At 35.2% G+C, this 22,214-nt stretch overlaps 3 protein-coding genes and 1 non-coding gene across 4 annotated transcripts in view; 1 reads left to right on the top strand and 3 right to left on the bottom strand.

Annotated features, from left to right (window-relative positions):
• Positions 1-521: 521 nt before the first annotated feature.
• LOC146138915 (interferon-induced protein 44-like) lies at positions 522-16,539 on the top strand. Its single transcript, XM_083393945.1, has 11 exons — positions 522-616; positions 1,034-1,066; positions 1,896-1,953; positions 3,137-3,341; positions 5,255-5,407; positions 6,923-7,094; positions 12,434-12,543; positions 13,069-13,238; positions 14,197-14,312; positions 15,230-15,399; positions 15,924-16,539. Exons 1-11 carry the CDS (start codon positions 595-597, stop codon positions 16,017-16,019), a joined length of 1,305 nt encoding a protein of 434 aa, XP_083250071.1. The 5' UTR covers positions 522-594; the 3' UTR covers positions 16,020-16,539.
• Positions 10,251-11,693, bottom strand: LOC146138917 (uncharacterized). The gene is made up of 2 exons (XM_083393947.1): positions 11,250-11,693; positions 10,251-10,646 (listed from the first exon to the last, which is right to left on the bottom strand). The coding sequence occupies exons 1-2, from the start codon at positions 11,594-11,596 to the stop codon at positions 10,493-10,495; spliced, it is 501 nt and encodes a 166-aa protein (XP_083250073.1). The 5' UTR covers positions 11,597-11,693; the 3' UTR covers positions 10,251-10,492.
• On the bottom strand, positions 14,623-14,694 carry Trnah-gug (transfer RNA histidin (anticodon GUG)). Its single transcript has one exon. It is a non-coding gene; the product is annotated as a tRNA-His (tRNA).
• A 588-nt stretch (positions 16,540-17,127) lies between the features above and the next one.
• LOC146138914 (ATPase MORC2-like) overlaps positions 17,128-22,214 on the bottom strand; it is a 19,505-nt gene continuing 14,418 nt past the window's right edge. The window contains exons 17-23 of the mRNA XM_083394095.1: positions 21,630-21,684; positions 21,166-21,299; positions 20,646-20,757; positions 20,165-20,231; positions 19,538-19,631; positions 18,593-18,748; positions 17,128-18,150 (exon numbers count right to left, since the gene is read on the bottom strand). Of these exons, the coding sequence (XP_083250221.1) occupies positions 18,082-18,150; positions 18,593-18,748; positions 19,538-19,631; positions 20,165-20,231; positions 20,646-20,757; positions 21,166-21,299; positions 21,630-21,684 (687 nt within the window). The 3' untranslated portion in view covers positions 17,128-18,081. The remainder of the gene's footprint in view (positions 18,151-18,592; positions 18,749-19,537; positions 19,632-20,164; positions 20,232-20,645; positions 20,758-21,165; positions 21,300-21,629; positions 21,685-22,214) is intronic.

Raw genomic sequence — 22,214 nt, 5'->3', positions numbered from 1 at the left:
AAATTACCAAATTGTAAGGCATTTCGTCTAGAGTTGTAGTTCTTGAAAATGGGAGTTAATATTGAAAATCATAAAAAAAAACTTAGGCTAATTTTTCAAGTGTTCATGCAGTGATTTTTACCAGGGCTGCAGAGCCGGACTCGGGACTCGGGACTCGAGTAAGACCACGTAAAACTACCCGAGTCCGGAGTCCGACATGCGCATGCGCAGTACCAACTTTTAAAACTATTATGGCCGCCAATCTAAAATTGTAAAGGTGGAATAACACATGATGGAATGTTTTCCATGTTTTGTGAGTGAATGAATTCTACGACATGATTGCGTAAATGGTTGAAATACAAGTTGTAAAGTCCGGGCCGGACTCGGGACCCGACGAAATCGCACATTTGTCCGGAGTCGGACTCAGGAGTCGGGTTTATTTTTTTTGGCCGGAGTCGGACTCGGGTTATTTTTATCCGACAGCCCTGATTTTCATGATTAGAAAATCGATTTTTACCCGGTTATTTTGCAGCGCTAGATATTTAGGTTATCAGGAAAATTGAGTCCTGTAAGTCCAGCCGAATTTCTCTGATTTCGTGCATGACAAATTGAAGAATGGGAAACGGTGCTGCAAAGGGTAAGAATTTTTATGTGTTTGTTAAAGCAATATATTGAAACAATAGACGGGTTGGCTATTTTGCATCCTGAGTACTCTATGAACGGATCTCTAATGTAGCTTAATGTTATTGTCAAGCCAAAATGTCGAGAAGATCGACATCAACATCACGAATTATAAATTTTTTTTTTTTACTGCATTTTTTTGGCTTTGCAATTCATTATCAATATATAGGTTTTCAGAGCAATTTCAAAATAACTTAAGTTTTCGTAAATTTTTCATCAAATACGTTTTTCATGATCAATGTTTTCTTCTGTCTGTTTGTCTTTTTTGGCAAACGCAATGCATAGATTTCTTTGCCGTTTTATATTCAGGTTAATGTTATGATTTTTACGTAAATTTTAAACAAAATATGCTTAAAATTCGTAAAATACTCAGGTGCGGCAGCTAGTGGTTCGAGAAAAATTCAACGTGAGTAAAATGTAACTAAAGACAAAGCAATGGCGGACGTACGGTCTATTAACGCTAAGGGGTCATTAAAATGTGACGCAATAAACCCAAATGAATGACCCCATAATAACCAAGTAATAAATCAGTTGGTTGAAGGTAAATTTCAACGGTTTTTCCTAATTTGTAATGAATTCTTTAACATTTACGCATGGTTTCGTCTGTTGAGTCCGCCATTGCCTAAATGTTGTCAAAATCACGAACAGTTTCTGTTGTGTACAAACATAATTTTATAAACTAGTTTATAATCAAGTGCGAAATTTGCAAAACATGCTTGGCACACGCACTCAGTTAATAAAAATGAACTTGTCGCAACAATAAAACAAAAGGTCATCGAAGAAAATGCGTAAACATAAAGGTAATCGAAACTGTGTATACGTTCTGATAAAATAACATAGGCGTACATTAACATTGGCGTTATAACTAATGGATGCTGATGTAAGTGTTGAAAACAAATTACGAAGTTTATCTGAAAACAATAACATTTTGACGTCAAAAAGTTGTTAATTGTACGATAGTTGGAAAGAATCCAAAGAATGGCAAGACACTGCCAGTTGCCACTAGGAAAAAGTTCAATTGGATATGAGTTTGGCATAGACTAATATGATCAAAATATACAAAAGATAAAGTTTAACCATAGACCATAATCTGTTTTATCGCGCAACGTAAAAAAAATCGCATTTAATCGATTTAGAGTCAGTTACTTTTTGATGAGCAACGTAGACATACAGTGTTGCCTATGTTCATGTTGATCGTGATATTATTTCGCAATTAATGGATTCGCATGTTCCAGGGATCACTGGTTCGGGTCTCATGAAGAACCACTGGAGGTCGCTGTCGTGGGATGAACAGTGAGTGAAAAAACAAGTTTATATCTTGTACAAGGTGTAAATACTAAAAGTGTAAATACAAAAAGTGGTACTTGAGTTATTCCACCGAGAAGCCTTTTAGAACAAACAAAACTTCAAGCACTTTTTAGAGCAAAGCTTGACTTAAAAATAATGTAAAGAAACGATTTTTGTTGTCAATACCTTCTGTAAGAAACAGGGAGTCGAACCGGAACCGAACCGGAACTTTATGAACCGGTTTTGGGTCAATTTTGCCTGAACCGAATATTTTAAAAGAATGTGAACCTTAACCGAACCCGAACCTGTAAATAAAAGCGGTTCGCTCCAGCATGACGTCACAACTTCTATTTTACAGAGTCAAGTTACGCCTTGTTCGAAATTTTATGAGAAAATATGAATATTAATTAAAAATAACGTTGATTTTATACTTTTAAGATATTTCAATTCTGAGTTGCTGTTTTTTAAATACGTCATGTAACTTTGATTAAATGACTTACAATTCAAAGATCATTCTTTACATTTATCCACCCACGTTTTAAAATTTAACGAAACTTATATTGTATCCGAACCGGAACTTTATGAACCGGTTTTGAAATAACGATGTTCGAACCGGAGCTGAACCGGAACTTTTAAATTACTCCGAACCGAAACCGGAACTGAACCGAATTTCGAAAAAATCCTAGAACCCGAACCGAACCTGAACCGGAAAAGTCAAACGGTTCAACTCCCTGGTAAGAAAAGATTATATATTGAAAAAATCGGTACTGGTTGAGAAGCCTACCATTTTTTTTAACAGTAACGAAACGAGTTGTCAAAATTGAAATTGCAAGGAAGGCATAAATATGTAAGAATAAATATAATAATAATAATTGACCAACCCTAACCCAAACAATGTTAGCAATGTAAACCCCTGGGCGAAAATGTGGCAGAATTGTAGACCAGCGACAAAAAATCCATGGACTGTGGTTTATGAAATTAATAAAAATGATTAAATAGTTCATCATAATTCAATGACAAACTGGGCTTCAGGAGGTCCGGAAACTAAACATACGAACAAACGGCAACAAAATAACTATGTTTTCATGAACCAAAAGCTTACAAATACTAAACTTCTAAAACGCTAACATTTGACTTGTTTTAACTAACAACCAAATTTCTTACCACGTGACTTGTTTAAACCAATCAGGACGCGCTACCAGCTGATAGAAACGATCAAGGAATACAAGCCGCTGAGTCAGGTCGGGGTCCAGTACGCTAAGATCCTGCTGCTTGGACACGTCAATGTTGGAAAGTCTTCCTTCTTTAACACAATCAACTCAATATTCAGGAATCACGTGACCGCACAAGCACCGGTGGGGAGTCCCCGAGATCAACGATCCGTGACCAACAAGGTGGGAGATTTTGTTGCAAACAAATTGCTAACTAACGAGTTTTCCGGTAATATCTGCTCGGAGCCAATACCCGATGCATTAGGTGTAAGTATCGGTACTCGTCCGATACTAGGGTTATATCAGTACCGATTGGATACTTTATATTTGCACTTCAGCCATAGTTTACGATCCTACGTAATGCTTTTTTTTGTTAAACCTAAGGAGTATATCTTACCAGCTGAATAACCCTTTAAACGCTGAAGCAATTTTTGACAAGTGTTATTATCGTGTTTGGACCTTAATTCCGAAGTATTTTGCTTTTATTTTACGTCATTGATTCTCAACCTTTTTTGTGGCGACCCAAAAGCTAAGCAAAAGTTTAACAGCAAAGTTTTGGCGACGCAATTCTCTTCACTAAGTATATTAGCAAACTCCAAGACACACGCCTAAATTTACTAGAAAGCGAGGAAACAGGCGAATTTCGAAGTTCATTATTTTATATTTACGATATTGCCAAACGCTTGAATACCATCGCCTGACAAACATTGTCTTTAAACGTTATAACTTTTTAAATTCTAAAGTAATATAAAAAAATATATAATGCTAGTATTCGCAATATAGGTTAAAAATGCTAACAGTCCACACTAAAAATAACACAAATGACAATTGAAATTGGAATCGAAGCCAAGCATTTATATAAAAAATCCCAAACGGAGTTTTGTAGTACTTTTATATATTGCTATAATAAAGTGTTAATTAAATAAAATACAAATTTTATATTTCGCATTTGAGCGAAGCGTGTTTTAACTTCGAAGAAAAAAGAGTGAAGTAATTTTAAGCGGCGATAAATTATGAATGAGATTCGCTTATCATAGACACGTCATTGCACGAAACGGATTTTTAATTACACCGTATAACCTCGCTCGCCCACAGGAAATTAAAAATTGACGCCCTAATAGAGATAATAAGTACCGTATTGTACAAAAATGCCAAGTCAATAAACAACACTATATTACCATCCTGTTGGGAACAAATATATGCTGTGATTAAATAACACAATTTATGTTTAAAAGGGTTTATACTTAAGGCAATTTTTAATCATTTTATTAAAAAAATTTTATCAATTAGGCATTAGGATGGTAAGTTTTCGAGTAAATTTATGCTGATTAATTATTATTTTGTGTATCAATACATATGTTGCAGTAAAAAAACAACTACCCACAATATACATATTTCAAAGCGTTTATGCGACAAATTTTAACCAATTTTTATAGTTTTGTTAACGTTACATTTTGCTTTTCTGTATTGTCGTCATGTGGCTGGTTCGTTTAGTTTTTGGCCAGCCCTTATTCCAAGGTTACTCAACTGGCAACGAAGTTTAATTTAGGTGCGGCAAAGCTGGCTTACCGCAATGACAAGAGCGCTAATTTGTTTTGCTATCGGAAAATACATCGCGAAAGCCGAATTTTGTGCAAAACTCGTGACTGATTGATATATTTTAGTTATGAGACCAAAATAAGTTTCAGGCCACCTTAACAAATAGACAAAATAAAAACTTATTCAAATTGTAGGGAGGGGTAGGTAAATGCTCAGTAAAATAGGAAAATGCATCAGACTGTTTTATGTGGGCTTAAATTGACCCCTGCTTTAAAAACCTAATCCTCTAATTCCCAATTTCCTAATGTTTGAGCAAAAAAATATGGCAAAAATATTTATACTTTATCAGGGAAAAAACGTAACTATTTTTTTTATCCCGGACGCTTTAAGTGCCAAATTACATGCGATAAGCCAAAGAACGTAAAACTTCATTACACTGCGTCAGGGAAATCAAACGAAAACGGTTTGCGGTTTGGTGAGATTCGAACCAACACACTTTGGAATTCGCGACCTGTAACTTTAAAAAACAACTATCATAATAAAGTTTTTATTTCTAGATGCGAGCTTACCAGGTGCGCAACGGGCGCGAGGGTAAAGTGCTCAACTTTAAGGTGGTTGATACGATGGGAATCGAGGAAGAAAAGAGGAAAGGTTTCGAACCATCTGAGCTCTCATATATGTTGGATGGACACGTTCCAGACAATCACCAGGTTAGCAAATTAGCAGCACTTTCTAATCTCACTTTTCTAATCTTTTCTAAAAATTTTCATTCAATTGTTGGGACCCTTTTACGCTTAATAATAAGACCAGACAATCACCAGGTTAGCAATTAGTTAACTCCATTGTCCTACCGTATTTTATTCGTAAGTAAATGATAAACTCCTGTGATTAAACAATTAAATGTCTGCCTTGATAGTGGATGGTGCTAACTTTTGTGCCGGAATATACATGAATAGGTTGCAGCGATAGTTGCTCCACAACGAATATGTGATCCCTCGCAATAAAACTAAACTACCGATTTGGTCTCATATCCATTTGTGTGTAACTATAGGGAATGAATAACTTTCGAGTCTGGACATTTTAGTACAAAATTCTGACAGTTTTGGACAAATAATAATAATAATTTGGCATAATCCTAGTGCGAGGCAATACAATTACGATAACTTTTCTGGACACCAGCTACATTGACATGCACAGATGAAAAGGTATAGTTTAAACACACGTTTCATATAATCACCAAGTTAGGAGTTAATCAACTCCAGTCTCCTATCGTAGGCTACTTTATGATGTTCTATTATCATAAAAAAGCTTTTCACAGATAATATTGTAAAAAGGTGCAATAGAACTTATAAACGACAAGCATGTTTAATATCCCTGCTACTATATTAGTCCAGTTTTCTATGCAAGTTAGAACAATTGAAGTTAAACTACTTACTGCTTAACGTGAATATTGCGTAAAACAAAAAGTCTAAAAGTTACAATCAAAACAACCTTATAGAGCCAAAAAGTTATTACAGCATAAATCATTTATCCTTGGTATTTTGACTGCTTTCATTATTTATGTTGTTTCTCTTTTCTTCGCTTCTTGAAGGAATGCATTAAAATTCTATTCGCAAAAATGTACGCAACGCAGCAATGTTTATATTGCTGTCTTGGCTGCAAAGATTTCGATTAAAAATGTATGAAGAGCGTCAAATTAGCGTCATGTAAAACACATTTGCGAACTAACAATTTACGGCTTATTTAACAAATACAAGACTCGCAACCTTTAAGATTACGGGTAAAAATAGAAGAAAGGTTATTTCGGTTGAGTTTGATAAAGTTCACGAAAGGCCAGCCAGTTGCACAACCACATAAAATGGATAGTTTTTGTCATTTTTATTTTGTAATTGTTACAAATCGATAAGGGCTGTTATACTCTTTTACTTTTTGATCACAAGTAGGATGGGAAAATTGTTTTATGTTTCTGTTTTTTTGCCAACTGACTATAGCACCAAATAGGTTTTACAAAAACTGCAGTAACTTAAAAAAAACTGGCGGAACGTTTTAACGCAAATATGTAGGTAAGTTTATTTTATTAAAAAATGCCGAACTGGTAACAAGCAAAAGAGTATAATTTTAAAAAGCGCAACTTTTAGATCTAAAAAATTCTCTCAATAATAGGAATAACTATTCTTTTTCGACCAATTACAATCGTTCATAAATAACTGATAATTGTGTTTCAGTTCGATCCAGCGGGCAACATATCAGGTGAAATGCCAGGCTTTATTAAGCTGCCGAAGCTACAGGACAAGGTGCACTGCTGTGTTTTTGTGCTGGACGCGAACAACATTACTTCGATGGGAGATGGACTTCTCAGTAAACTGTCAGACATGAGGGCGAAGATCACAAGCAGAGGTGACAAGTTGCTATATTCACAAGTGTTGTAATGACTTAAGGCAATAACTCAACTTAGATGCACTGAAGTCACTGTTTTAAAATTACTATTCTTACTACGTTATTCATGTAAAATAATATCTGAAACGTACAAAATAATACCAAGTATGTACGGGCTCTAACTTTAATGGAAACTAATTTGTCAGTGTTTTCAACAATAATTAATAAAACCATGATTAATAATAAAGCAAATATCATTATGTTCTGGTAAAAAATAAGGGTAGTTTCAAAATCAGCCCCGAAAATCTTTAAGATTCAGCCAAACACATTAAAAAAAATCTCCATTAAAAACTGTCTGTTGACCAGTGTAATGATTTCAGATTTCTTGAAAAATTACCTGTTCGTTTTCCATTGAGCTTATGACTGCCGCCGTGTGGTCAAGTAGGGTGTTGGTGGCCGATGTGGCTCCGGCGTCCTGGCCCGCCTGGCCTGCACCCCCCGGGGCCTGTGTGCCGGACAAGAAGTATCGCGTCTGATTTGATAGGAAATGACGTCATTACTAAGCTGATATAAGCAATATAAATAAAGATGAAACGCTTGAAGGGAATTTTTTTCAGACTAATATTATCAAGATAAAATTTGCTTGTTGTTAATCTTCCTTTTTTTGTAATTTCTAAAAAAAGTTAGAAATCTGTTCGTTGGATTGCAAATTATAAAACCACCCTAGTATAGGACGAGTACAGATGCTACCACTTTGTATGGGGGGCAGAAAGTATAACATTAAAATAAAACCAAACATGTGTATAAAAGATATCGAATGCACATTATAAAATAGCTTGTGTCGGATTGCGTATTAAAATAAATAATCTCTCAACTTTTAAACAAATGATGAATTTGCCTTACTTTCATTGTAAGGAATAGATTGTGCGACACGTTCCTGTGCATCGTTTCAATTTTCCAACAGCGTCGAATAATCAACCCGTTTCGTATCTAAACTCAATTGCGGTAATAAAGTGCTTACAGATAACATTGATGCTACCACCTGATGTTCCAGCTTAATGTTATTAAAAGACTAGAGACTTTAGTTTTGATTACTTGTTACAAACAAATTAATAAGAAGTAGTAACATTTCTATCGCTGCGTGCGTTGAAAGACGTCAGAGATGACATTGCTATGGATACCGGAGCGGCAGCAGAAGATGAGACAAGCCATAATATAGATGGGTAAACGTTTAGTTGGGAATTCAAGCTATTTTAAACAATGTTTTCTTGCCAAGCGCACCACTTGAGCTGCACCCCAATACCACTGTGACAAAAAAGATACTCAAATGACCAGATATATCATCCTTGCTGATATGCCGGTCTGGCAAATCCAGTCGGCAGATGACCAGTTATTCTCCAACGTATTTCCTTTTCCGCTATATTAAATTAATCAAATGTCATTGAAACATTCAACCACGCTATACTTGTGAGACTTGCATGAACTATGTTCATTGAAAGCGCAGTTATGTTGATTTTTGTAATGTAAAATACTTCAAATGATCTGACAATATGCATTTGAAATCCTGACCAATATGACTGAATAATGTACTTTACACCACAACGAGCAAAACAAACAGCTGACCTATAGTTGGCGGCAAAATCACTTGGCTGTCAAATGCTTTACAAAATGAACCGGCTTAGAAGGTAGCACGTTGCAAATGATACCGATCCGTTCTCCTTAGCCATTACGCCATCAAGTTACATATGTACACTATAGTGCGTTTTAAATTGGTCTGTGGCCCACCTCAAATGTTCTTATGGCCCACCAGTGAGTCATGGCCCACTGGTTGAGAACCGCTGTAATAAACTAATTAGGCCGATCGTACAAAATGGCCGAAGAAAAGCTAAAGAGTAAGCAACGTTGCTAGCCAGAACGTTGATTCTTAATCCTAAACAATACGGTTAACCATCGGCGTCTTTTTGGAGAAATTAATTTGAGCACAGAGACGTTTACAAGAGACGTTTACAAAAATATTTATAAAAAGTCCAACTAAAGGCGTCGCAAGAAAAAAACGTTTGAAAAAACTGTTGTATACGTGCTGCTTGCACGTCGAACCATCCCTTACCACATTGTCTGCGTCTCTCGCTTGGCGTGCTGTCCAAGACCACCTGTGCTAAAACATTTAAGGCTTGTATATGAAACCCGTTACTTTTATACATTACACATTGTTTGGGTCCCAAAACAAACGCCTGGTTCTGGCCAAGAGGTCATCATTCCACCTGGTTCTGCTCCTGAGGATTTTTATGACTTCGCAGTGGACTATACTGCCTCTAGTGGTGATAAAAATACCCCCGAAGACGAAAATATATACGATGTGGCCGATGATGTCACTGATGACGTCATCAAAGTTGGCAATCCCAGCAAAGACACAAATTCCGACTTTAACGTAAAAGATTTTGCAAAAAGTGGACTTTCTGGCAGTGACTCAGCGACACCCTTGGAAAATTGCAACGACGCACAGTATAAGAAGCTCTGCTACACGAAACACAGTACAGGCTTATTTCAATGTTCATAAAATAGTCTGGCCGACTCCTTAACCGACGCATTATCCCAACGGGTATTTTGGTGTCGCGTGCCGCCTTAAAATTAGTCAGAATTAGCAGTTCTTCTATAAAAATATGTTTTTGTTTAACTTCAGCATCAATTTAATTATTTTCCTTGAAACGACAGTTTGATGCATATTTTTATCGCACAAAATTTCGACAAAACTTGCGATTTAAAAAAGGTATATTTCGAATTCTTTTAATTTGTTCTGTGGGTTCGCTTTCCTGGATAAATTCCGGTCAGTCGAGTTCGTTGGTGAAAAGAGTCAAGGGCAGAATCGTCACGCAACGGTGGGTTTCTGCCGACGTGGCAAGTTCCTGTTTTGAGTTTCTGTATCTCAAACTTTACCGAATTTTAAGCAAAAAGTCTACTTCCTCTTACGTAACTAAACTCTACGCCAGGGTTGAGCATTTATTTTTTTGTCTTCAGTATTTTACACAAATGGCCTGACTTGACTTGACTTGACTTACGTCTTTTGGGTAAAAATTACTTAACTTGACATAATTCGTTTAAACAAATGTACTTGACCTAACTTAAGTATTTTAAAGATATGACTTAAATTTTGAACAAATGACGTGGGTTTAAACGAAATATTTTTCCTTTTTGCAATTTATTTACAATCAAACGTTTCAAGAAATAGAAAAAACAAATCAAAAACCAATGAATTGTTGTGGCAACTTCTAAGTTGCTAATGAAAAGTTCTTTGAGACGAAAAAAACACATTTTTGGTTAAAACCCTAAATACAATTGTCTTTAAAATTGGCGTAAAATTCAATTTATATATAGGCTACATGATATATAACATATCTGTATTTGCATTAAAATCTCGTGAATCACATAAAATTATGTATAAACATTGTGTATGCCACAAACAACACTCCATATTGAAATGCAGATGTGTTATGCTTGAAGCTGTTGTTGGACTGCCTCGGAATTACGGAGTTGCAAAGTGGTTTGTTGCAGCATCCAGCTTGACATTTCTTCTTACTAGAAAATCACACAAATTAACGATAGAGGTTACTGGGACTTGAAGCCTACATTAAGCCGTGGTGCACCATTTTTTAAAGTTACAAACATTGCGAATGTGCCAAAGGTTTAGAACATGGCTTAAAAAATAGTTTATATATCTAATTTTTTTCTACTGTAACACTAAAGTACCAAACCATAGATTCTCAACCCCGAGTCCGCGAACTCATTTCAGTCCTTTAAAAGGTTCTAACTCTAGGTCGGTCGGTGAAAACATTAACTTTGGAGTTTATGCATTGTTTTCATATTTGCGAATTTTTGTTCAATTGCCATCCGTTGAAACTAGGAAAGTGCATGTTACAAAGCAAGGATTGATTCATTTAAAGCTAAAACGAAATTGCAACGTTGTCCATAAATTAGTTGTTTAATATTACTAAAATAGTTTCGAACCAACCATCATGTCATTCCTATTATTTGAGACTCTTATAAAAAACAAAATTAGTCCGTGGGACAAAAGGGTTAAGAATCGCTGTACTAACCCCTTACAAAAGCGTTGTTTTGAGCATTTACTTTCAACGAACCACCTTAGGCCGTGTTATAGGGAAATTTGTATTTTAAACTTACTCTATGCGAAGCACTTTGATTTTATTTTTGTCCAATTTATCTTGATACTCGTCGATGAGCTTTCTAGAAAGTTCGACACAGCTTAGTTCGCATTCGGAAACCTCAAGACAACCAGCAACCTCAACATCCACCGTTTTCTTGCCTAACTTTGAAGAAACTTTTACCTCGCCTTTCAAGCGAACACATTGCATGCCAACATCACATTGAGTTTCTTTCCAATGTTTTAAGGAAGGAAGAAAATTTGCTTTGAAACGATAGCCTTTATGGCATCTTATACCTTCACTCGCTCCGGTGGCCACAAAAATCGACATTAGGATTAGAATAGTCAGCAAAATTTTTGACGCCATGTCGCTGATATCTTCAAAAATAAATGCTACCGATAAATTGAACAAAGACCTGTCTGCAACAGTGTGTGCGAGCACAATAACATTTGACAACTAAACATCGCTCAGTGGATGGAATGAGGAACTAGGAGTGATTTACATTCACCAGCGAACAGTTTGTACACTTCAATGTTTGGCTCTATTTGTTTGTTTTCGGTTCAGAGGTGCTCTGTGGGCGACAGGTGTGCATGACGCGGAACTAGACGGCGGCTTTCTGAACTGCTGGTTTTAAATATCACTCATATATTGTCACAATATACAATAAAGTCATTCAGTTGGCGAATTCAAGCCACACTCGGCCTTTGGTGTGTTAAATGCAGACCTTAACAAATATTCCGGTGACTAAAAAAACAGTCAATGTGGTACTACTGCGCATGCGCACGTCAGCGTCTCGAGTCCTGACTCCGACTCCGCAGCCCTGCAATTAAGTTATTTGCAAAATAACTTAGGTTTAAGTCAAGATATTTAAAAAAAATGAAAGTTAAATTATTAAAATTGGTAAAATCGCCCGATTGCTGCAATATACTAAATGTAACATTAAGCGAGCAACATTTTTTAACCACTAATTGGGGTAAAAATTTAACCAATTTTAACAAAAATTGTATTAAATGAAACAACTGACTTAAGTCCAAGTTAGGTCATTTAATAAAATACCTTAGTCATGTCAAGTCATTTAAAAAGTGACGTAAGTGCACATAAGTCATGTAAGTTTTTCATCTAGTTAATAAAAGAGGTGGTGATACAATGTAGTGTTTTATTTGATTTTGTGACCTTAGTTGACCTTTTGTTAATATGACGCAGGAATCCCTCTGATTGTTCTCGTCACAAAGATAGACAAAGCATGCAGCCAATCAGCAAATGACGTATCGTTGGTTTACCGAAGCAACCAGATCCAACATCTCATCGCACTTGTGAGTGACGCTTAAAGCTTCAAGTTTATAACATGAAAAATCCCTTAAATACCGGGGCGGATCCGAGGGGCACGTGGCTCAGCAACCCAAACTGTATTTCTTTGCCTATTTAATTTAGTAAACTCAAACATGTTTTTTGGCTTATTTCACATAAGTAAACTCAAAAATGTTGTAGCACAATAGTTAAAGGTTGTAGTAAGACGTAATAAGAATATCAAGCTCATACGGTAATGACGTCATTTTGTCGTATAGCGATATTTTTTTGTCAAAAATACCGGGTATGGGTATTTTATATAAACTTGGTCAATTAAATCTAATTGGCTAAAAAATGTCGGAAATTTCGATTGATAACATCAATTTCAGGTGTCGGTGCGCTTTTGTTGTTTTAAACAAAATAATTAAACAGAAAACAGAACTGAGCATAGAATTTATTGAACTGCGATAAATACCAAGTTGCGGACATCCTTCATACATCGATTGTACACTTTTACCGCGACAACAATCGTTCCTTGTTACGTTACACAGGCAAGCACGAAGATCGGCATTCCTGTTAGTCACGTGCTCCCGGTGAAAAACTACACGCACGAGATCGAACTCGATCCCTGGGTCGACATTCTCGCACTTAGCGCCCTCCAGCAGATGTTACGCTTCACTGACAACTACTTCGATGAGTGCCTTGTGCAAACCGGAAGCGGGTAAGTCGAAACGTCTAAGAACCAACAATTTAAATATATGTTTTAGCATTTAAAAGTGTTTTTCTTGCTGGTGAAGCGGGTAAGTTGACTTTACACCAAAAATGTAGCTTTTTTTAGTTTTAGTGTTCGACTCTTTTTGGGTGTAAGTAGGCATTGTGTTAGTAAAAACTTTACACTAAAACTTGATTTTTTTGAATTATTTACGTTTGACTCTTTGGGAGTAGTGTTTTGTAGGCGGCTGGTAGAAATTTTAAAATTTAACGAATATTTAAATATTTCACGCCATTCCTCTGACTGCTAAGTTAATTTTTAAAATAATTGATTTAAGTTTTTCGGTTTTAATTTTGTTACATATGTTTTATTTTATAAAGCAAGCAGGCCTACTATACAATTTAACGAATATTATTTAAAAGCCATTTTATATAAAGACTTACAGCTCAGTGGAAAATATCTTAGAACCCACATTTTTTAAAATGCATATAATTTAACAGTGATTTTTTTACTGGTGATTTCCGTTTAAAATAAAAAGTTTATTTCCTAATGCTATATAGTCGTTTTACGACATTTCTCTTATTAAAAAATACTTAAAAAATTAAATTATTTTAGTCATTACATGGCATTTACCCCAACTGATTAACTTAACCAAAAAATAACCTTTTTTTCCTGGATTGTAAATATACGTTTTATATTTTTTTATCTTTTAATTGGTATGGGTGGCTGTCAAAAAAACAAACTAGTCTATAAAATAAAACCTATCACAAAAGCAGTGAATAAATTCAGTAAATAATTAAAGGATTACCAAGTTAGCCAAACTATTTTAATACAGTGCATAAATGGCTGTCTTATCAAGTGATCTGCAGTGGCCCGTATTCATATTATTTTCTAATTGGTTTAAAATCGACAGTTTCTGGAGTGTTATAGAATGAGTCGACTTTAAACAAGGTTTATCTCTGCTCAGTTACGTCCAGCCAGATAAGATGAGCAATGATTTGTGGACGCGAAACACAAGCATGAGACCAGGAACCAACAACGGGCAGCATCAAGTGAAGCAAGCGTGGAATGGAAACTCGTCTGGTGAGTTGTTAAGACTTTGTAGCTGATTGAAAAGCTGTATGAATGACTTGGATTGAAGTTAATTGAACTTTTCCAATACATTTTTATGCTCAAGTAGTTGATCTGTATAACTGGACATTAATTTCAAAGAGAATTTAAATCACCCCTTTTTACATTAGCTAAAAGAATGAGAATGATCTACTCATTAGTAAAGCGTTTTGCGGCAAATTCATAAGTTTTCATGGAATATTTTTTCTCCGCCCTTTTTAGGGACCATAAACTCGCGGGTTTAATTGAAATTTCTTTAATTCAGAAAAATATAAAAAAGAACTGCTGTAACCAGGATTCGAACCTGGGTTGTCACGGCCACAACGTGAAGTACTAACCACTATACGATTACAGCGTATGTAGCAGAGGATGGTTTCGATCCATCGACCTCTGGGTTATGGGCCCAGCACGCTTCCGCTGCGCCACTCTGCTGAAGGCGTTAGCGTGCATAAAAACAATAAGAACGAACTGCATTCTATTGCAGAACAGGAAGTGGTAGTTACGCTTAAGCATAAACAATAGTTTCTTAGAAAGTTACTAATCTGATCGAATTGAAATTAGTAAGTTTTTAACAAAACCCAAACGGAACTATATGAACCGGTTTTGGGCCAATTGAAATGAATTGAAATGAATTGAAATGAATTGAAATGAATTGAAATGAATTGAAATGAATTGAAATGAATTGAAATGAATTGAAATGAATTGAAATGAATTGAAATGAATTGAAATGAATTGAAATGAATTGAAATGAATTGAAATGAATTGAAATGAATTGAAATGAATTGAAATGAATTGAAATGAATTGAAATGAATTGAAATGAATTGAAATGAATTGAAATGAATTGAAATGAATTGAAATGAATTGAAATGAATTGAATTTTTTTTTTCAGGTACGCCAACTGCAGTTGCTGGAAGAATACCTGGGGCAAGCGTGCAGAGCACCCCTTTGGGAAAGTCCCTATTGGTGGGTAACCTTGGTACCCCGGTGGCTCGGATGCCTACCCCAGATAAAAAGCAGATTCTTCTTGAAGAAGCCGAGGAAAGAGTTGAAGATGTGGAGGTAAAATTAAACAACTCAGGCCTTTAAGCGAAATATGTCAACTCATTACGATTAGTCATAAAAATATTTCAGGGCTTTGTAGGTGCCTTTACTAAGACCGTCGTTAGTAATATCAGTGTGTGTATTTTAACAAAAACTTTGGCCTACGTATACTACCTAAATTCCTGACATCAAATCAAACAAACTGCATCGGCATTGTAATGGGTAGGTATTGGCATTTATGTAGATTTTTAAAACTCAGAAGAGCTTCATCTTAAGCAAATACAGCTTGCGTCGCTAATTTTCAATAGACAATCGTGGCTTAATTCCAAGCAACAAGAAAAGCGCTTTCGTAAAGTATAAGGCACGTGCTAAATATGAAAAGCAATGTATAGAGTGTTGCTCTTCCAGCAGAATATATAATAGATCGACTATTATATTATATATTCTGCTGGAAGAGCAACACTCTGTTATATATTATGCCTGGCAACAATAGCTTATTTCATGAAAAGCAATGGTTTAGGAGGTAATCAACTTTTTTTAAGATGAAACAAGAAATTGAAGGAAGTCCGATGAAAGCCGAAATTAATGGAATAAACCCGAGTCCTGGCCATCCTGTGCTTCAAGAGGCTGCTGCTTAAATTCGTGGAGAAAATAAAACTTTTGTGACCTTCTTATATAAAGTTGATCTGTACAAAGTTTTTTAAGTACCTAATATAAAATTGTTCTTGTATACGCAAATTGAACACTTTTCATTGTCCTCATTTTTAATGCCAACCTGAATAATACTGTTTATGAACATATTTTTGTAAGTTTTCAAACTACGCTAACCGATAAATTAAAAAAATGACACCACAATTAAAACGTTAATGCATAAGATTTCCAACACCGAGCAGATTCAATACACATTTTTTAAAAAGTAGTGTAACACGCACCGATTACCATTCCTATAAATGTATTTTACCCAACACTGTGTTTTGCCTTGTTACAGAACAAGCCGTTGTCATACGATCCACGGATATCCAATGGTTCGCTAAGAGCATTATGTTTATCTAAAAGCATATTTTGTTGTACGTCAGAGACATAAAAAACATGTAAATGTATGTCAGTGAAGAGCTATTAAGAAAAGCATTTCTGTGTAAATAAAACTTGTATATATTTGTTCGTCTGCAAATTCAGCGTACAGGAAAGTTTGCGCCGTTTGTTTAGAAAAACAGGTAACTTTTCCTCCATCTAAATACATTCTCTTAGTTTTCTTTTTAATTTTAATGTAGGCTACTAGTACTCAGTGGTAAAAAAGGCCAGAACGGCGTTCCGGTATTTTTTTTGCAGTTATGTCGTACTGGTTTAATAAATGTTCTATTTCACAAGGCCATCTCCTTACTGCATTTGGACCAAAAATTAACATCGAAAAAATAACTTTTTCAAGGTTCCTTCTTTTAGACTTTCTTATGATTTTTAGACTGGAATAAGTAGGCACCCTTTATAAGAAGTGATCTATCGACAAGGAAATTAGTCAAACATGCGGCTCTTTGCTTGTTTTAAATCCATTTTATCTATGAACATATATATAAATCACTCTACAGTCTACAACAACTGACTAAATTTATCAACGAGGTGAGCAGTGTTCGAAATTATGGACCCTAAAAGTCGGCGTTACGTGAATAACGACATTTCGAACCCTGCCCGGAGGTTCACGAATAAGTTAATTGAAAATAACTTCCAAAGATAGCAGAAATGTGCCCAACGAATTGAGTTTTATTCACAGAATAAAAAACACGCCGGCATCAGCCAGTACGTGGCGCAAGAGAGCGATCCCGGTAAAATTACGTCTAAGTCAAAAATAACTGAGTTGGCGTAAGAAACGTCACACCAGTGACGTAATGGATGACGTCATAGTTGCAACAGAAAAGAACATGATGATACAACAAACATAATATTTAAAGAGTTGCTAATCGTTTATACGAGATTGTCCTTGGAAATACAGAAACTTGTAAAGCATTTTTTAATTTAATTAGAAGCGCAAGAACCATATTATAGTCTTTCTTTGTATTATATTTTTTGTTACTTATATGTGTACCTGGTAAAGTCTAATAAGACAATGACAACTATGAAGTAATAACCCAAATATACGACCTTACTGAAGTTCAAGAAAGGCAAAAAACTGAGCTTGATTACAAAAACTTATAAAGCTTAAGTGATTTCTTATTGTGATGCTAAATTTTTTTGATTGAATTTTGCTAGTTGTTTTTGTGCAGTGGTGAAAAATGCTAACATCGGGTATTTTGTAAAATGTATATTTAAGAGATTTTTCAAATTTAATTTATAGAACAGTGACAATATCTAAATTATCTGAACAGTATTACCCTGGTGTTTCATAGTGGTCAAAAGTCCCACTTTACAGTGGTCATTCGACTAATTTTTCGGCGAGCAAAGTTGTTTGGTGTCGTTCAAACTGCCCTCAACGTATTTATTCAAAGTTTCCAGCCAGTAGCGAGTCTTACAGCTTGATAATACACAAAGCTTCGGAAGGTAACTGTTGGTTTTCTTACAGATGGAAAAGCTTCAGCATTTTTTGTCTAATTTTGCTCGAAGTTGAACGATTCTAATTGCAAGCGAACTTTGCTTTTCGATTCGGGTCTTTCCCTTTACATTGCGTTATGATTGTGACGTCATATTGCCTATTGATGAAGCTTGGGTGCATCACGTAGTGTTTTCCATGTAGCGGCGCGTGTAGAGAACGACCTCTTCGTGTGACATGGCAGGGGTGTCCTGTGACGTAACAATACAAGGAGTTTGAAAGATGCAAAAACATATTCAAGCTTAAGAAAGCGTTAAAGTAGATGGAAAATAAAAATATTTTTTTTATAAATTAATAACGCAGAAAAGTGACAAGGATAAAACTATGAAAAATTATTGGAACAAAAACTTTAGATATTGTATAAAGCAAGTGTCAAACTTGTCAAGTCAAATGTAAAATATATTTCCCTGATATAATAAATTAATTTGTCAACACTTAGAACACAATACACGGGTTTGTAGCATTTTAATAAACTAAAAACCTAAAGTTCGATAAAATTGATAAACTTTTCGGCATTACCCGTGCATCTCAAATGTGATCTGGCGTTTTATCTTTTTATTTGTCAAACACAAGTTAGACACATATATATATGCTTTTATATGAAGATGTTGTGAAATTTGTTTTTGTACTTACTTTGTCGAACTTTGATAAAACTTCAAAGAGCAGTTGTTGTGTGTCAACAAGCTCAGACCTCGCACTGTCCGCTGCTGCCCTCTGCTGGTCAGCTTGCGTGCGGAAGTTGCTCACTAGGCGGCGCAATCCCTTCTCGTAGTGGTCGAAGAAATCGTCCTGGATAATGAACCGTGTAAAACATTTGTGAATTGTGTCCTTTTATGTGCAAAGTACGTCATTTAATAATGTTAAATATGCCGAAAGTGTGCCGACTATGTTGCGCTTTTTCGCGATGCTATCTTCCTAGCAATATTCGGCTTTTTAAAGAGGAAGTATGGCGATACACAAAATTAAATGGTCGTTAGCTGCCTAAAAGCTTTCCTATTGTAATTCGTATTGTTGTGCTTTTATCTCCATTTTATTTATTAATAAAAAAATCCTGGATAATAGAGTTGTGCGATCTTTTCTCGGTAACAACTAAATTTACGTGTTTTTAGATACCAGCGTTGCTGTTTTGCTTTGACTAAAATGACTGCCGAAAATAATTTATACGCAAAACGTTGCTACAGAAAGACAACAATTGTAAGCCAGAATATAGATTGAAAGTCCGAAAGAAACAAGATACATTTCTAGACGATATGGTAACCTAGACTTTTGAAAGGCAATTTGAATCAATAGGCGTTTTAGTTCTAGGTAGCCGAATGGTTTAGGTTTGTCCACAACTTTGATGTGCTCTTTGGTAGTGCCGTTTTCATTGAGAAAGGTCTAATTTTAAGAGACATACCCCGATTAGAATATACACATATGTATATTCGGCAAACAAACAGACAAAATTTTCATTGAAAAAACATCACATGATTTTAGAAAAAAAAAATACTGGCAGCCTCCAAAAAAATAAATAAAAAGCGATAATTTACTAAAGTATGAAGTAAGATACACATTTCCTAAAAAAAAGCACAATATTACCATCGGGAAGTCGACGAGTTCTTGTAAAGTCAAGTTGTTGATTTCTTCTTTAGGCATTTTCCATTGCGGGGGAAGAAAGTATCGTAAACACGTCCTGAAATAAAACAAGCAAAAAAAAGGTCTGGCAAAAAACAGGTATGTTGTTAAGAGGAGTATTTAGTCTTTGGAGCATAATGGTTTGAGGTTGTAGTTAAGTATATCAAAGCCCATACAGAAGTAGAAAGAATTTTTTTATACCTTGTTTGAATCTGTATCACAAACCCCAGCAATGCATGGTAACACAATAAATTTGCAACTATTTCTAACATGGCTCAGAAACACATACAGAAGATAAGGACATATTTTATATAAAGGGTGTGTAAAAATATACACAAGACTTTGAACCAGATTAACAGAGGTTTCGATGATTTGGCTGAAATAAAGGTTAGCAATTCTTTGTAAAACGCTACCTTTTCCGCACTTTCAAATAAACAAACAAATACATAAGTATTAGGACTACAGGAGACAGCATTTTAATGTCTTGGCCTTCAACAAAAGCAAACAATGTCAGACATTAAATCACGTGGTTTGAAAGGTGCGACAGCAAATGCCCAAATGTTTTGGCGCAGTTATATATTCCAGTTGTACCTTAGTTTTCCAAGTGCGTTTTCGTGGAGTTCTAATTGCTTTTGGCTTTCTTTGCTCAAAGGTTGGTCTGAAAATACAAAAGCGTTGTATTTTACAACAGATTAAAATACAAAAAATTCCATAAAAAATTAAAACAAAACAGGAATTTTTCAAAAAATATTTTTACATATTCCCAAATTGTGTAAAAAAGTAAAGAAGAATTGTATTTAGGTGCGCAGCCCATCTGATGTATAAGCGCAGCCCATCTGATGTATATGTATAACAAAGCGTTGCAATAATTTATTTTTCTAGTTGAAAAAATAAACGGATAAAATAAAAGAGTCGTAAAAAGTAAAATAAAGAGTCGTCAATTTACATAAAGATTTAAAAAACATTTTTTTTAATTCAGTCACTTAATTCTCAGTCGAAATTTTGCTAAAATCAAATAAAGCAATGTGTGGTACTCGTTTCGAGTCCACATCTACTTGTTCGAACTACTCACCAGCCGACATCGCCCTCTTTGGTTTACTCGGCGTTCCGTTAGAAACGAGGTCAGGGTTTGGAATGAATCGGATCTCACTCGAACCCTCGTCAACCCACTTGTCGAAGCGGTCCTACAAATATTCAACAAATATACACGGTATTTAACAAATATACAAGGTCGATATTTAACACATATACAAGGTTATGGAGGGCACATTTAATATAAGTCCTGTGAGCTGTGACAATTTAAAATTAAAGATTATCGATCGATATTCTGTAACGAGAAAACAGGTTTAATGCTTCAAAATCTTAGGACAATTCAATAAGTACCGGTTAAATTTAAATAAACCTAAAGTTAAGCTTAATCTAAGGTTAAGTTAAACTGGGGGGTTATTTTAAACTTTTTTAACAAATTAGGGGTTGCACAATAGTTACTTATTTAATTTGTAAAATAACTTTTAACGTCCTTTATTAACCCAATTTAAAATAAGGAACCATATTTGTGTTTTTTTTTAACTTAGTTTGAAACAATTAGAAACCTGAGGGTGCTGGTCGAACTTGACCTTGTACTTTGTCGGTTGACCTTTAACGACCTTGGTGGAAACGATGGTACCCGGCCTCCATTTATCACCGAGACCAACTTCGACAGCTGATCCAATCTCACTTTTGACACCTGCGCGAAAAGACACGACTATATAAGGAATTCCTAGACTAGAATGTATGTAGAAAAATACTGGACTGCACGAGAAAAAAAACTAGGCTGTATACGGAAAAATACACGACTGCGTATGGAGAAAGACTCAACTGCGTATGGAGAAAGACCGCAATTTATATTAACAAATACTGAACTACACGTGGAAAATAATAAACGGCTGTTTGTAAGTCCTGAGTTAAGAACAGCTGCACATAATAGAAAAGGGGGGAATTTATTTAAACATGATAATTTAAAATGGGTCGTAATAAAATCAATCATTGCTTGTTCGATTTAAAATGCTAAACTTACTTTTTGAAGGACTTTCAAGGTCATCTTCGTCACTGGAAAGGTCAACCGAAGTCGTCTTAATAAAAAAATTATATTTTAAGCAAAACCGACTACACGTAAAATATTGGCCGAATGATGTCGTTAGTTTGCATATACACCAGGAGCCTTCAATTGACTAACCCTAAAAATTAATTAAGGATTTTCATGCAAGCAGGGCAAGGCTAAAACAGATAGTCCGTGTTAACTGTAATTTCCCTTAATTGTATTTTATGTGTCATTTACTTTTATTTCATGCTTGACTGATTCTTATGCATGACTAATTTTATATGCATGAGTGATTTTGTACATGTGGCATTGTGCCAGCATGCTTGCCATTTGTGTTAGTGCTGTCCTAATGTTATTTAGTTGGTGCTGTAGTTGTGTTATCAGGTGTTAGCCTTTGTTGTATGTTCCTACTTATATTTCTTTTAGCTCATCATTAACTATATGTATTCATTCGAATTAAGGATGCTTCATGTTAATAATAATAAGTTACTTGTTGTTAAATTATATAACTCTGTGCACTTGTGTGCAACAAGATTCTTCTCCCCATTGGTGGTTGCTTGA

The sequence above is a fragment of the Ascidiella aspersa genome, chromosome 7 (genome assembly GCF_963924565.1).
Source record: "Ascidiella aspersa chromosome 7, kaAscAspe10.2, whole genome shotgun sequence".
Lineage (NCBI taxonomy): Eukaryota > Metazoa > Chordata > Ascidiacea > Phlebobranchia > Ascidiidae > Ascidiella > Ascidiella aspersa.
The sequence above is the reverse complement of the archived record's forward strand: the minus strand, read 5'-3'. Positions and strand labels throughout refer to the sequence as shown.

Excerpts from the sequence above, each read along its gene's own strand:
- LOC146138915 (XM_083393945.1), top strand. The coding sequence starts at position 595 with ATGGGAAACGGTGCTGCAAAGG. Across the intron at positions 617-1,033 it reads GGGAAACGGTGCTGCAAAGG|GTGCGGCAGCTAGTGGTTCG; the intron begins GTAAGAATTTTT and ends TAAAATACTCAG. Across the intron at positions 1,067-1,895 it reads TGGTTCGAGAAAAATTCAAC|GGATCACTGGTTCGGGTCTC; the intron begins GTGAGTAAAATG and ends CGCATGTTCCAG.
- LOC146138917 (XM_083393947.1), bottom strand. The coding sequence starts at position 11,596 with ATGGCGTCAAAAATTTTGCTGACTATTCTAATCCTAATGTCGATTTTT. Across the intron at positions 10,647-11,249 it reads ATCAAAGTGCTTCGCATAGA|TAAGAAGAAATGTCAAGCTG; the intron begins GTAAGTTTAAAA and ends GTGATTTTCTAG.